The sequence below is a fragment of the Hyla sarda genome, chromosome 10 (assembly GCF_029499605.1).
Source record: "Hyla sarda isolate aHylSar1 chromosome 10, aHylSar1.hap1, whole genome shotgun sequence".
NCBI lineage: Eukaryota > Metazoa > Chordata > Amphibia > Anura > Hylidae > Hyla > Hyla sarda.
In genome coordinates this window covers 14541413-14557807 of record NC_079198.1, presented here as the reverse complement: position 1 = coordinate 14557807, position 16395 = coordinate 14541413, and the positions used below count along the sequence as shown (strand labels likewise).

The 16395-nt window shown below is 42.9% G+C and overlaps 1 protein-coding gene across 3 annotated transcripts in view; it reads left to right on the top strand.

Annotated features, from left to right (window-relative positions):
• CADM4 (cell adhesion molecule 4) overlaps positions 1-16395 on the top strand; it is a 384618-nt gene that overhangs the window by 26839 nt on the left and 341384 nt on the right. The window contains exon 1 of one of the 3 annotated variants that reach the window (XM_056544051.1): positions 11201-11353. The exons of 1 other annotated variant lie outside the window; for it this stretch is intronic. In XM_056544051.1, coding sequence (XP_056400026.1) covers positions 11281-11353 — 73 coding nt within the window. In that variant the 5' untranslated portion in view covers positions 11201-11280. Of the gene's footprint in view, positions 1-11200; positions 11354-11551; positions 11607-16395 lie in introns of those variants that run through there. One more of the 3 variants, XM_056544052.1, reaches the window with a different exon arrangement.

Below are 16395 nucleotides of genomic sequence, written 5' to 3'. Positions count from 1 at the left end.
TCCAGGCAAAACTTTTTTTTATATATCAACTGGCTCCAGAAAGTAAAACAAATTTGTATATGACTTCTATTTAAAGGAGTACTCCGGCGGGCACTTTTTTCCTTTTATCCCGTTCGGGCTGCAAAATAAAAGAAAACGCACTTTCTCTTAGCTGCCAACGAGCCCCCGGAGCTCCGGTACACTCCGGTACAGGTGTTCGGTCCCCGGGCTGTATTCTTCTTACTTCCTGTTAGGCTGAAGCTCCGTGTGACGTGCCGGGCTAACAGGAAGTAAGAAGAATACAGCCCGGGGACCGAACACCTGTACCGGAGCTTCGGGGGAGCGTATGCAGGTAAGAGAAAGTGTGTTTTCTTTTATTTTGCATCCCGGACGGGATAAAAGGAAAAAAGTGCGCGCCGGAGTACTCCTTTAAAAATCTTAATCCTTTCAGTACTTTTATCCAAAAGCATAGGGGATAATAAGTCTGATTGCGGGGGTCCCGCTGCTGGGGACCCCCGTGATCTCGGCTGTGGCACCCCTGAAATCCGGTGCACGGAGTGAACTGTGCTCTGTGCCGGATGACTGGCGATGCGGGGCGGAGACTCGTGACGTCACTGCCCAGCCCCGCTAGTGACGTCACGGCCATGCCCCCTCAATGCAAGTCTGTGGGAGGGGAAATGAAGGGCGTCACGCCCCCTCCCATAGACTTGCATTGAGGGTGTGTGGCCGTGACATCCGGCACTGCACCAGATGCTCTAAACGAATGCCGGGTGCAGCAGGGAGATCGCGGGGGTCCCACCGCTGGATAGGGGATAAGATGTCTATGTGCGGAGTACTCATTTAACCATAAAACCGGCTGATGTAAAGTGAAGTCTAGTAGGACAGTAATGTGAGAATTGATCTTAGTAACAGTAATAAATGCAGTCAGCTATATTCCAGCAAACAAGGTAGTACTCGGTCTTAAAAAAATGGTCTCGGGACATTCCTACAATATATCAAAAGTTTTTGTATCTGACTGTGCTCATTTAAAGTAGAATATGTCACAAAAAAACAATCTCGGAGTCGGAATAAACTGTGAAAACATCCCAGAGTTATTAATGCCTGGTCTGGCATACCTTAAGTGTTCGTTATTTTTATGGAACTGCACCCCGCAGCTGGGAATTGTAGTGAAGGACTTGTGCACCCCACTGCCAGGAATTGCACTGTTTGAGACTAACTGGAGAGGAATTGTATGTGAAGTAGTAATTTGCTTGACTGTAGAAACCTGATTACTAAAGTCTAGAGAAAAACTGAACATTTTGATAATCTGCTCCAGCCTCATTAAAGAAGTTATCCAGGCAAAACTTTTTTTTATATATCAACTGGCTCCAGAAAGTAAAACAGATTTGTATATGACTTCTATTTAAAAATCTTAATCCTTTCAGTACTTTTATCCAAAAGCATAGGGGATAATAAGTCTGATCGCGGGGTCCCGCTGCTGGAGACCCCCGTGATCTCGGCTGTGGCACCCCAGAAATCCGGTGCACGGAGTGAACTGTGCTCTGTGCTGGATGACTGGCGATGCGGGGCGGAGACTCGTGACATCACCGCCCAGCCCCGCTAGTGACGTCACGGCCATGCCCCCTCAATGCAAGTCTGTGGGAGGGGAAATGAAGGGCGTCACGCCCCCTCCCATAGACTTGCATTGAGGATGTGTGGCCGTGACGTCATGAGCGGAGCGTGGCCGTGACATCCGGCGCTGCACCCGATGCTCTAAACGAATGCCGGGTGCAGCAGGGAGATCGCGGGGGTCCCACCGCTGGATAGGGGATAAGATGTCTATGAGCGGAGTACTCATTTAACCATAAAACAGGCTGATGTAAAGTGAAGTCTAGTAGGACAGTAATGTGAGAATTGATCTTAGTAACAGTAATAAATGCAGTCAGCTATATTCCAGCAAACAAGGGTAAATGAAAGGGTTAATCACGAGAAGGCTTTAAATTTGGGAAAATGTATAAATGCTACCAAAGAGAGATTGGGTTATTTAGTATTTTTTAATATCTCAGAGGGTACGGTTCCATGTAACAGCTACTGCACCCCTACTTATTCACGTTCACATGCCACGGCCAATGCACAAACATAAGAATGTTTGCCCACGCCCAGTTTCTTCCCAGCTCAGCTGCATCCATAGACTTCATAACTGCAGCTGGGTCATGTAACCACCACCACCACTAGAAAATGTCATATACTGTATATGTCTCCCCATGCACAAAATGCTGGAGACCAAATGTCTGTCCTGTATTAGGGAGCAGGAGAGCAGTCATGTGGTAGATGAGTCCATACAGTGATTAGCTGCAGAGTTATAACACTGCAGTGATCACACTCCTTGTCATTACCTGCTTTGAGCAGATTCTCTAGTGTGTCCAGGGTTATCTAGTCTGAAACTGTTCTCTTGTATGTAACGGAGAAAAGGAGAAAGGTTGAAGGTGTATCTCTATGATGTGTGTTAGAGGACGGAAGATCTATGTCACTGATCTATCACTTGTTCTACTTAGTGCAGTGATGAAACTTTGACTCCTCTGTGTCTTGCAAAGCTAGGGGCATCATGGGAAATGTAGGTTTCATTGGGAAACCACATCAGAGGAGTCGTAGTTATTCAGATGGCAGACAAACAACCCATGCATGCCACATCAACTTAAATAGGTATACACAAGAACATTTACATCAGGCTCTAATAATAGCCTAGGTGACACTATATATCGTGGACTTCTTTAATGGGATTGTCCAAGACTAGAAAAACATAGCTGTTTTCTTCCAAAAACAGCTCCGCACCTGGTTGTGTCTGGTATTGCAGCTCGGCTCTAATTATGGAAACTCCCTTAAATTCACATTCACACCCAACAGGGTTGTCAAAGGCGCTTTCAGAAAATTTATGGCAGAAATCCGAAGCTGAAACATGCATAGATTCTACCTCCTATGGGTCAATTAGGCACATTTGGGGAAATTTATCATGTTTTGCATGACCGTTTTTTGACAAACGAAAATAGAAATTTTTTGTGTAAGCCTCATTCTGCTTAAAATGTTTTGTTAGTTTTTACACTGGTTTTCTGGATTAAAGGGGTACTCCGCTGCTCAGCGTTTGCAACAAACTGTTCCGAACGCTTGAGCCGGCGCTGGGAGCTCGTGACGTCATAGCCCCACCCCCGCCCCCTCAATGCAAGTCTATGGGAGGGGGCGTGACGGCTGTCACGCCCCCTCCCATAGACTTGCATTGAGGGGGCGGGTGGGACGTCATGAGGGGGTGGGGCTATGAAGTCACAAGCTCCCAGCGCCTGCCCCAGTGTTCGGAACAGTTTGTTCCAAACGCTGAGCAGCGGAGTACCCCTTTTAAGAATTCATGAAGTTAATCTGCAGCTTTTGCAGCTTTTGTATGCGGAATCCAGGACAATAATAAATATACTGAGGATTTAAAATATCACATTTAGACTTATTGCCAGATTCTGCGTCCAAAAACTAATACAATTCTAAAGATGCAAACATGTATAGATACAATCTACATAAAGCTTAGTCACTTATACAATACATTACTTACTTTGTATCTTCAGCTTGGATACTCCAGAGCTACATTCTCCTTATGCGACTATGCAACCTTCAGGGTTTAAAGGGGTACTCTGAAGGGGGGAAAAAATCAAATCAACTGCTGCAGAAAGTTATACAGATATGTAAATTACTTCTATTCAAAAATCTTAATCCTTTCAGTACTTATCAGCTGCTGTATGCTCTGGATGGTTCCTGGACAGAGGTGGAAGCAGAGAGCACCATTTCTGACTGTACCCCTTTAAATCTCACTTTATTATCTGCTCTAATGATTTGCATTCTGGAAACTATAATCTCCCTGTATTATGGGAGCTCTGCTAAATTGTTAACGGCATGTCTGACAGTAATGTATGTAATGTAATGTATGTTACTGCACCAGCAGAATAGTGAGTACAGCTCTGGAGTATAATACAGGATATAACTCAGGATCAGTACAGGATAAGTAATGTAATATATGTACACAGTGACCTCACCAGCAGAATAGTGAGTACAGCTCTGGAGTATAATACAGGATATAACTCAGGATCAGTACAGGATAAGTAATGTAATGTATGTACACAGTGACCCCACCAGCAGAATAGTGAGTACAGCTCTGGAGTATAATACAGGATATAACTCAGGATCAGTACAGGATAAGTAATGTAATGTATATACACAGTGACCTCACCAGCAGAATAGTGAGTACAGCTCTGGAGAATAATACAGGATATAACTCAGGATCAGTACAGGATAAGTAATGTAATGTATGTACACAGTGACCTCACCAGCAGAATAGTGAGTACAGCTCTGGAGAATATTACAGGATATAACTCAGGATCAGTACAGGATAAGTAATGTAATGTATGTACACAGAGACCTTACCAGCAGAATAGTGAGTACAGCTCTGGGGTATAATACAGGATATAACTCAGGATCAGTACAGGATAAGTAATGTAATGTATGTATACAGTGACCTCCCCAGCAGAATAGTGAGTACAGCTCTGGAGTATAATACAGGATATAACTCAGGATCAGTACAGGATAAGTAATGTAATATATGTACACAGTGACCTCACCAGCAGAATAGTGAGTACAGCTCTGGAATATAATACAAGATATAACTCAGGATCAGCACAGGATAAGTAATGAAATGTATGTATACAGTGACCTCACCAGCAGAATAGTGAGTGCAGCTCTGGAGTATAATACAGGATATAACTCAGGATCAGTACAGGATAAGTAATATAATGTATGTACACAGTGACCTCACCAGCAGAATAGTAAGTACAGCTCTGGAGTATAATACAGGAAATAACTCAGGATCAGTACGGGATAAGTAATATATGTATGTACACAGTGACCTCACCAGCAGAATAGTGAGTACAGCTCTGGAGTATAATACAGGATATAACTCAGGATCAGTACAGGATAAGTAATGTAATGTATGTACACAGTGACCTCACCAGCAGAATAGTGAGTACAGCTCTGGAGTATAATACAGGATATAACTCAGGATCAGTACAGGATAAGTAATGTAATGTATATACACAGTGATCCCACCAGCAGAATAGTGAGTACAGCTCTGGAGTATAATACAGGATATAACTCAGGATCAGTACAGGATAAGTAATATATATATGTACACAGTGACCTCACCAGCAGAATAGTGAGTACAGCTCTGGAGTATAATAGAGGATATAACTCAGGATCAGTACGGGATAAGTAATATATATATGTACACAGTGATGTATCTTCGTATGTACTGTAGATTTTATTTACTATAAACTGTAAGATGTTGTGTAATGTTAGACTCCTGCGTGCCGCATGTTTTCTGTACTTTACATGTAAATTACTTTAGTTTACTTTGTTCGGATATTTTTGATAATCTTACACATTTCTGGTTGACAAGTTCAATGAAACATTCCTGCTGCTTGTTTATTAAATGCGTTTTTATCGAGCATCTTGCGCCCCATTAATAAATGTTTTGCCGGCGTTCCTCATGCAATGTTATTTATAATTTGTCGTTCCGTATCTGGGTGGCTGGCAGCAGTTTTATTGCAAAATGTATTAAAAAAAAAATGTTCACATTAAGAGCTAAAATGCCCCGACAATACAGAATATATTATAGAGGGAGAAATGATGAGGTTACATACACATGGCGGCATTGCTACAGGGGGGCAGTACCCGGGCCCCATTCCTGGTTCGACTGGTTTCCTATGGTTTTTATCATAGGGCTTCTGTCCTAATGGGACAAATAAGCACTCACCGTGTCTACTTGGACAGTTCCTGACACGGACAGAGGTGGCGGCAGAGAGCACTGTCGTCCAACTGGAAAGAACTACACAACTTCCTCTGGAGCATGCAGCAGCTGATAAGTACTGGAAGGCTTTATTAATGGGGCGCAAGATGCTCAATAAAACAAAAACGCATTACAACTCCCTTCATGCCCTGACTGCTGAAGACAGTCAGGGCATGATGGGAGTTGTAGTGTCCCAACAGCTGGGAAAGCACAGGCTTGCAACAAGCCACAAAGGCAGAGTTTCCCAAACAGGGCACCTCCAGCTGTTGCAAAACTACAACTGTCAGCATGCCCGGACAGCCGTAGGCTGTTCGGGCATGCTGGGAGTTGTAGTTTTGCAACAGCTGGAGGCATTCTAGTAGGAAAACACTGCTCTAGGGAATCTATTGCATTGCAGTTAATGCCCTCCTATGTATCATGGTTCTTATTGAGGTAATCCCTGGCACTCGTCACTTCATAAATTTGCGCAAATGACAGAAAGCTCCCGGAAAGCACAATAAAAAACAGCGCCTACATCCACTGGTCACTGGAGTACATTGCGCAATTGTTTTTTTTTTTTAATTGTTTTTGCGCAAATGAATAATTCGGCACACCAACCGGCGCATCTGCAAACCACCACCAAGCTAGTGGAGACAACATGAAAATGGCGCAAAATAAGATGATAACTTCCAGCCGCAAATTCAATGTGCAAATTTAAATAACACAGCGCTCGCAATTAAGCAGGCGCACATCAGTTAATTGAGGGTCAGAACACACTATGTTTTGGCCCCCGTTAATCGTGTCCGTCAGCATCCCGCCGGAAACGGGATGCTGACGTATACTGTTAACGGGCGCAGCGGACCCCATTCAGTTTCTATTTCCGAAAGGATTCACCTCGTCACCCCTTATGGGGACTTGTGTGCAATTTCAAAAGCGCAAAAGCCCCTGCCGTGCGTGCGCCTAAAAGCGCATATGTCACTAGGGGTGACTCCGTTCGGCAGCAGAAGTGAATGGGGTGCGCTGCTCCCGTTAACAGTATATGTCGGCATCCCGTTTTCGGCAAGATGCCGACAGATACGATTAACGGGGCCAAAACGTAGTGTGTACCGACCCTGACCAATATTGCATGTTTTTTTGAGCCGTAAAATATTCCAGTGGCAAAAATCACCCATGGCGGGAGAGATGGTGTTCACCGACAGCAAGCAAAGGTATTGAAAAGTGTTTCCACCTGCGAATGTTATGCAGTACAAACTCTTCGGCAATCACGCGTTAAAATAAAATATTCACGCTTGTGTGAACGCTGCCTAAGCAGCTAACGCGGCGGCGCTTCCGGCAAGGAAAGGGTGCAGCCCTGATTTGCACATATTTTGTGTGACACTCCCGTGATATACAACCTGTCTATCTTCCTGTCACTTTGCAAAAATCTCAGCCTGCTGGAAGTAAAGTGATATCACTGGATGGGATGAGACCTTAAAGCGGCGACAGGCTGCGCCCATCTCTGCAGTTGAAGCCGGAGGCGCCTTCCCCTTTTAAATAGACTTCAAATTCGACAGGCAGGAGGGGTGGAGCGATGCAGATGAGCCCCTCCTGCCTGTCGCACTCTGTGTATCGCTCCACCTCCCCTCCTGCCTTTGAATGCAGCAAAGTGTGTGTTTTTTCTTTTAAATGCTGAGAGGTTGCAGGAGATGACTCTGTCTTAAAGGTTTTAAGATTTACTTTCTTGTATTACAAGCTCAGCTAAATTATTGATTTTCAAATCCAAACAATTTGACAGCAATTTACGGTCGGAGTGAAGTCCTGAGCGGCGGCCGGGGGTGGAAGGAGAGCAACTAATTGTCTCCCTGTACACAGTGCAAGCAATGATTGCTAAGGAGACCTGACCCGTATACCGTTATAACACCGCGCAGCTGTACGGAACCACAGGAGCTTACATTCTAATCATCACATCTTAAAGTGTTTCCCAAAGCGGATGCCTCCAGCTGTTGCAAAACTACAACTTCCAGCATGCCCGGACAGCCAAAGGCTGTCCGGGCATGCTGGGAGTTGTAGTTTTGCAACAGCTGGAGGAACCCTTTTTTGGAAATCCCTGCCGGAACCCCACAAGCTTACAATCTAATCATCTCACATAAAAGGGGTACTCCGGTGAAAACCTTTTTTCTTTTAAATCAACTGGTGCCATGAAGTTAAACAGATTTGTAAATTACTTCTATTAAAAAATCTTAATCCTTCCTGTACTTATTAGCTGCTGAATACTACAGAGGAGATTCTGATGACATCATGACCACAGTGCTCTCTGCTGACATCTCTGTCCATTTTAGCAAAGGACAACATCTACAAGGACAACATCTACAAATAGGTGTGAGCGCTATATAAATAAAGAGTTATTATTATAATAATGTCAGCAGAGAGCACTGTGGTCGTGATGTCAGCAGAGAGCACAGTGTCCGAAAATAAAAGTATTTCCTCTCTAGTATTCAGCAGCTAATAAGTACAGGAAGGATTAAGATTTTTTAATAGAAGTAATTTACAAATCTGTTTACGTTTCTTGGACCAGTTGATTTAAAAGAAAAAAGGTTTTCACTGGAGTACCCCTTTAAGACAGGGTTTTACAACCAGAATGCCTCAAGCTGTTGCAAAACTACAACTCCCAGCATGCCCAGACAGCCTTTGGCTGTCTGGGCATGCTGTTAGTTGTAGTTTTGCAACTCATTGATAGGGTATATGGGGTTCCTCCCGTTAACCTATCTTAAAGGGCTACTCCACTGGAAAACATTTTCTTTTAAATCAACTGGTGCCATAAAGTTAAACAGATTTGTAAATTACTTCTATTACAAAATCTTAATCCTTCCAATACTTATCAGCTGCCGTATACTACAGAGGAAGTTCTTTTCTTTTTGAATTTCCTTTCTGTCTGACCACAGTGCTCTCTGCTGACACCTCTGTTCATTTTGGGAACTGTCCAGAGCAGGATAGGTTTGCCATTGGGATTTGTTCCTACTCTGGACAGTTCCCAAAATGGACAGAGGTGTCAACAGAGAGCACTGTGGTCAGACAGAAAGGAAGTTCAAAAAGAAAAGAACTTCCTCTGTAGTATACAACAGCTGAGAAATACTGGAAGGATTAAGATTTTTTAATAGAAGTCATTTACAAATCTGTTTAACTTTCCAGCACCAGTTGATTAAAAAACAAAATAATGTTTTCCAGCGGAGTATTCCTTTAACACACTTCCAGATTAAGGAGCCTACTGGTTTAGGTCAGGGTTTCCCAACCGCATGCCTCCAGCTGTTGCAAAGTCCCAGCATAGGTATAATTATTTATTAATATGCTTATATCACTGTATGGAGTATTCTTACGCTGTGACATCACTGTATGAAGAATTTGGATGTTATGACATCTCTATATGACGTATACTTATGCTGTGACATCACTATATGACGTATACTTATGCTGTGACATCACTATATGACATATACTTATGCTGTGACATCACTATATGACATATACTTATGCTGTGACATCACTATATGACATATACTTATGCTGTGACATCACTATATGACGTATACTTATGCTGTGACATCACTATATGACGTATACTTATGCTGTGACATCACTATATGATGTATACTTATGCTGTGACATCACTATATGACATATATTTATGCTGTAACATCACTATATGGAGTATACTTATGCTGTGATATCACTATATGACGTATACTTATGCTGTGACATCACTATATGACGTATACTTATGCTGTGACATCACTATATGACGTATACTTATGCTGTGACATCACTATATGACGTATACTTATGCTGTAACATCACTATATGGAGTATACTTATGCTGTGACATCACTATATGACGTATACTTATGCTGTGACATCACTATATGATGTATACTTATGCTGTGACATCACTATATGACATATATTTATGCTGTAACATCACTATATGATGTATACTTATGCTGTGACATCACTATATGACGTATACTTATGCTGTGACATCACTATATGACGTATACTTATGCTGTGACATCACTATATGACGTATACTTATGCTGTGACATCACTATATGATGTATACTTATGCTGTGACATCACTATATGATGTATACTTATGCTGTGACATCACTATATGACGTATACTTATGCTGTGACATCACTATATGATGTATACTTATGCTGTGACATCACTTTATGACGTATACTTATGCTGTGACATCACTATATGACATATATTTATGCTGTAACATCACTATATGATGTATACTTATGCTGTGACATCACTATATGATGTATACTTATGCTATGACATCACTATATGACGTATACTTATGCTGTGACATCACTATATGACGTATACTTATGCTGTGACATCACTATATGACGTATACTTATGCTGTGACATCACTATATGACGTATACTTATGCTGTGACATCACTATATGACGTATACTTATGCTGTAACATCACTATATGGAGTATACTTATGCTGTGACATCACTATATGATATATACTTATGCTGTGACATCACTGTATGGAGTATACTTATGCTGTGACATCACTATATGACATATACTTATGCTGTGACATCACTATATGACATATACTTATGCTGTGACATCACTATATGACGTATACTTATGCTGTAACATCACTGTATGGAGTATACTTATGCTGTAACATCACTATATGGAGTATACTTATGCTGTGACATCACTATATGGAGTATACTTATGCTGTGACATCACTATATGACGTATACTTATGCTGTGACATCACTATATGACGTATACTTATGCTGTGACATCACTATATGACGTATACTTATGCTGTGACATCACTATATGACGTATACTTATGCTGTGACATCACTGTATGGAGTATACTTATGCTGTGACATCACTATATGATGTATACTTATGCTGTGACATCACTGTATGGAGTATACTTATGCTGTGACATCACTATATGACGTATACTTATGCTGTGACATCACTGTATGGAGTATACTTATGCTGTGACATCACTATATGATGTATACTTATGCTGTGACATCACTGTATGGAGTATACTTATGCTGTGACATCACTATATGGAGTATACTTATGCTGTGACATCACTATATTATGTATACTTATGCTGTGACATCACTATATGATGTATACTTATGCTGTGACATCACTGTATGGAGTATACTTATGCTGTGGCATCACTGTATGAAGGACTCCTCTCCCCACAAGGGGTTAAAGCCCCTGCCCTCCCTCCTGTCACCCGCATGGGACTAGTAAACAGTCACCTCCCTTTCTGCATAGAGAGGACGCGGCTCCCCCTGCTATAGGCTTCTCTCCCGGGGGCTCCTCCCCTCCCTTTGCATCTCATTAGCATACATTAGTGGCAGGGCAGGTGCAGAGGGAGGCAGAGAGAAGACAGCAGCATAGGAAGGCACTTGTACACCATGGCTGTTGGACACACACTATTACATGGCAGCTTTGTCCTGGGGATCGTACTGCTCAGCACTGCGGGGACAGGTAGGTCCTCACTGAATCTGTCACCGCATGACGGGGTGCAGGGGAGGGGGGCGTCGGGGGGGATAGGCAATGTCTTACATGCAACCTGCAGAAAGGACTGGGTGGCGGACAATGGGTTAACGCCACCTCTTTGCGTCCCGGCAGGTCGGGGCTCCTGTCGACCTGCCAGGTCAAGGTGTGTGACAGGTCACCCCAGCGGCAGGCGCTGAGTTAATGGCTGAGGTCGCCGCGTCTGCTCTGAGGTCTATAGAAGGTAACACATAGGACGTTGGCTGGGGCTCCGCTTCCTACGGGCTCGGGCTGCAGAGGCTCTTAAACAAAGAGATGTGTGTTTAAGGGGCAGAATCATTTGCCGAATGCTGTACCCCCCTTCCTCCCATCCTCTTCCCTTTTTTTTTTTTTTTTTCTTCTGTCAATTCCATACCCCCCCACCCTCCCCTCCCTATCAATGTGTGTGATTGATGCTGCAGAGAGGAAAGGGTTAACCCTTGTGGTCCAAAGAGAGCGAGGAGCTCCGCGTTCTGTGTCCTTGTCATCTTCCCGACTTGTTTCACCCCCCCCCCCCCCCCCCACCGGGTGCCAAGCCAGCAGGAGAGATTCCACCCAATTGTCCGCATTGTCCATTCAGGATGGCTGGCAGTGGTACCCACTGTGCGGGGATTACACACAGTCCTATGTCCATTGATGCCGCCTGTGTGTTTGTGTCACCCCGAGGCTGCAGATGACTCTAGGAAACATGTCGGACCGGCAGAGATTTATGACTGGGGGGGGGGGGGGGGATGACCTCTGACACTGGTGCTCTTCACCGGCTGCTGCGATACTATGAGTCCCCAGAGCATGCTGTGACTTGTAGTTCCCCCCCCCCCCCCAGCGGTTTAGTTTGGTTACTTTTTGCTTCACGCTTCTCCTGCGTAGTGAGTTTTGTTGTGTGTGTTTTTTTTTATTTTTTTTGGACTCCTGTAAACTATAAAAGGACATTTCACTTCCTGTTTTGTTCTTTTTTTTTTTTTTTCTCTCTCTTTTTCTTCTTCAGAGGGAATTCTAGAGATAATAATTATACGAATAATAATACCGCCCTAGGCCAGTTTCGCACGTGCGTTTATACATATTTGGTATTCTATAAGGCAGGATCCTATGATGCTCTGATCGAATTTCCACACTTGTGGTTGGACCGTATCGTGCACGCAAAAAATGCGCCAGTGTTGCGCTCCGCAAGGAGGATATTATCAAAGTGGGAGCTGGAAACTTGACTTAAAATATTTTAATTTTATATATATATATTATTCATGACTTAAATAGTTTAATATCATAATTAGGGAGTTAAAAATCAGATTTTTAAATATTATTTTTTATTTTTCTTTACATTTTTCTACTGCAGTGTTTTCCCCCAACTAGGGTGCCTCCAGCTGTTGCAAAACTACAACTCCCAGCATGCCCGGGATGCTGGGAGTTGTAGTTTTGCAACAGCAGGAGGCACCCTTGTTGGGGAAAACACTGCTTCAAGATCATGTGTGTATATATATATATATATATATATATATATATATATATATATATATTAGAGGAACCCCAGTAGCTTACAATCTAACCATCACACCTAACAGTGTTTCCCAATTAGGGTGCCTCCAGCTGTTGCAAAACTACAACTCCCAGACTGGTCCGGGCATGCTGGGAGCTGTAGTTTTGTAAGAGCTGGAGGCACCTTAATTGGGAAACACTGTTCTGCTGTGTTTTCTTTTTGTTTTGCTAGTGTTTTATCTATTTTATTTTTATTTGCTCTTTATTTACTGTGCTGTATATAGTTTTTAATTTATTTACTGTTCATTATATATATATATATATATCTCTATCTCGTGTGTGTGTGTGTGTGTATGTATGTATGTATATATATATATATATATATATATATATATATATTTATACAATATATGTGTATATATATTTTTTTCCATATATATATATATTTATATACGGTACTATATGTGTATATATATTTGCATATATATATATATATATATATACCGGTATATATTTGTGTATAATATTATTATTATTTATGTATATATTTTTTTTATTATTATTTATTTTTTTATATATTTTTTAATTATTATTTATTTATTTATTTATTTTTGGCCTCATCAATTACAACATCCAGGAGAGTCCACCATGCCTCCCCTTCCCCAAGGGGGTTTGTCGTCTTTTGCGCTGACAGCTACCAGCGCTCATCTCCCTATATTACACCTTGCGTCGTCTTATCCATCAGGTAACTGCATTAATCATAGGGAACCTGATGGCTCAAGCACCTGACATGAGAGAGCGGAGCGCGGCCTGTTTATGTCACTGATAATATGCCCCTGTGGTTATTAGAAAAGCCTTGTGCTTTCTCTTCACTCTTGCTGTCAGTAGGGGGCAGTGCGGTTAGTGAGGTCCAGGGCTCCTCCACATACCGCAGGGACCGTGTGAGACGGAAAGAACACAACCCTGGGAGTTTGTAAACCCAATTTCTGCTATGTAGGTCTCTTAGACGGGGGCTAGGGGGGAGTATGTCCGCACCGGCAGATAATCTGTCGGGGGACTCCCTTAAAGCCTCCTTGTTAATGCTCCTATCCTGGACTCTATGAATGTGCTCTATGGTGTAAATCCACAGCTCGGAGTCTTTATGAATGGTTCCAGTAGAGCGGGGCGGCTGCCAAATTTTATGGCTCCCTGTAAAATGAACATTTACAGAACGGTAGTTTTAGATGATGAGAAAGAGAGTGCGCCAATGGTGGATTAGGAGATGAAATTGGTGTTGGTGTAAAGCAGTGTATCCCAACCAGGGTGCCTGCAGCTGTTGCGAAACTACAACTCCCAGCATGCCCGGACAGCCGAAGGCTGTCCGGGCATGCTGGGAGTTGTAGTTTCGCAACAGCTGGATGCACCCTGTTTGGGAAACACTGGTCTAAGGATTAGGCCCATACAGGTGACTCTTCTATAATAGCAACAGCTGGAGGCACCCTGTTTGGGAAACACTGGTCTAAGGGTTAGGCCCATACAGGTGACTCTTCTATAATAGCAACAGCTGGAGGCACCCTGTTTGGGAAACACTGTTCTAAGGATTAGGCCCATACAGGTGACTCTTCTAAAATAGTACTTATTCTTATACTTGTTGTTTTAGAAATTGTCTCGCTGCTATGTCGGTAAATATTTGTATGAACTTTACTTTCGGATACAGAGATCATCGGCGCCGCTTCTTACATTTGCCCCTTCTCCTGTGCCAAAGACTGACTCGCTTACATGCAGCCTAAGGGTGTTCAGGAGCTGCAAAATATCATAATATGCACCGGAGCTTCTGCAGAACATAATACACACCTCATCTGCTGCAGAACATCATAATACACACCTCATCTGCTGCAGAACATCATAATACACACCTCATCTGCTGCAGAACATCATAATACACACCTCATCTGCTGCAGAACATCATAATACACACCTCATCTGCTGCAGAACATCATAATACACACCTCATCTGCTGCAGAACATCATCATGCACACCACATCTGCTGCAGAACATCATAATACACACCTCATCTGCTGCAGAACATCATCATGCACACCTTATCTGCTGCAGAACATCATATTACACACCTCATCTACTGCAGAACATTATAATACACACCTCATCTGCTGCAGAACATCATAATACACACCTCAGCTGCTGCAGAACATCATCATGCACACCTCATCTGCTGCAGAACATCATAATACACACCTCAGCTGCTGCAGAACATCATCATGCACACCTCATCTGCTGCAGAACATCATAATACACACCTCAGCTGCTGCAGAACATAATCATGCACACCTCATCTGCTGCAGAACATCATCATACACACCTTATCTGCTGCAGAACATCATAATAACACCTCAGCTACTGCAGAACATTATAATACACACCTCAGCTACTGCAGAACATTATAATACACACCTCATCTGCTGCAGAACATCATAATACACACCTCAGCTACTGCAGAACATCATCATGCACACCTCATCTGCTGCAGAACATCATAATACACACCTCAGCTGCTGCAGAACATCATCATGCACACCTCATCTGCTGCAGAACATCATAATACACACCTCAGCTGCTGCAGAACATCATCATGCACACCTCATCTGCTGCAGAACATCATCATGCACACCTCATCTGCTGCAGAACATCATCATGCACACCTCATCTGCTGCAGAACATCATAATAACACCTCAGCTACTGCAGAACATTATAATACACACCTCATCTGCTGCAGAACATCATAATACACACCTCAGCTGCTGCAGAACATCATGCACACCTCATCTGCTGCAGAACATCATCATGCACACCTCAACGGCTGTAGGACATTATAATATGCATTATAATAGGCACCTTAGTTGCTGCAGAACATCATAGCACGCACCTCAGTTGCTGCAGAACTTCGTAAAACACATCAACGCTGCTGCTGAACCTCATAATGCACACCTCAGCTGCTGAAGAACATTGATACACACCGCAGCTGCTGCAGCACATCATCATACACACCTCGGCTGCTGAAGAACATAATACTCACCACAGCTTCTGCAGAAGATCATAACACACATAAGCTGCTGCAGAACATCATAATACACAATAACTACTTCAGAACATCACAGCTGCGGCTAAACATCCTATTATGCACCTCAGCTGCTTGCTGCTTATTGGAAAGCTTGGGGTGGTTTCATATCAATCGAAAAAGAGATTCTTCAGCAGCTGAGGCCTACTAGAAGCGGTGTCCGCCTGCCATGTTCTCATATATTCGGCCTGCAGCCTCCAGGCTTCGTTGTGACTTTCTATGAATCAGGTATGAAGGGATAAAGGACAATCTAAGGCTGCGTTCACACGGCTGTCTGTCCCGTTTTTTTATCCCCGTTTCGGTTCCGTTTTTTGCAGGTTGTAAACGGATGAAAAACGGTTTAAAAAAAATCCCATTCATGTCAATGGGATTTTGTCTACAATCCGTTTACATCCGTCTGCGCTCAT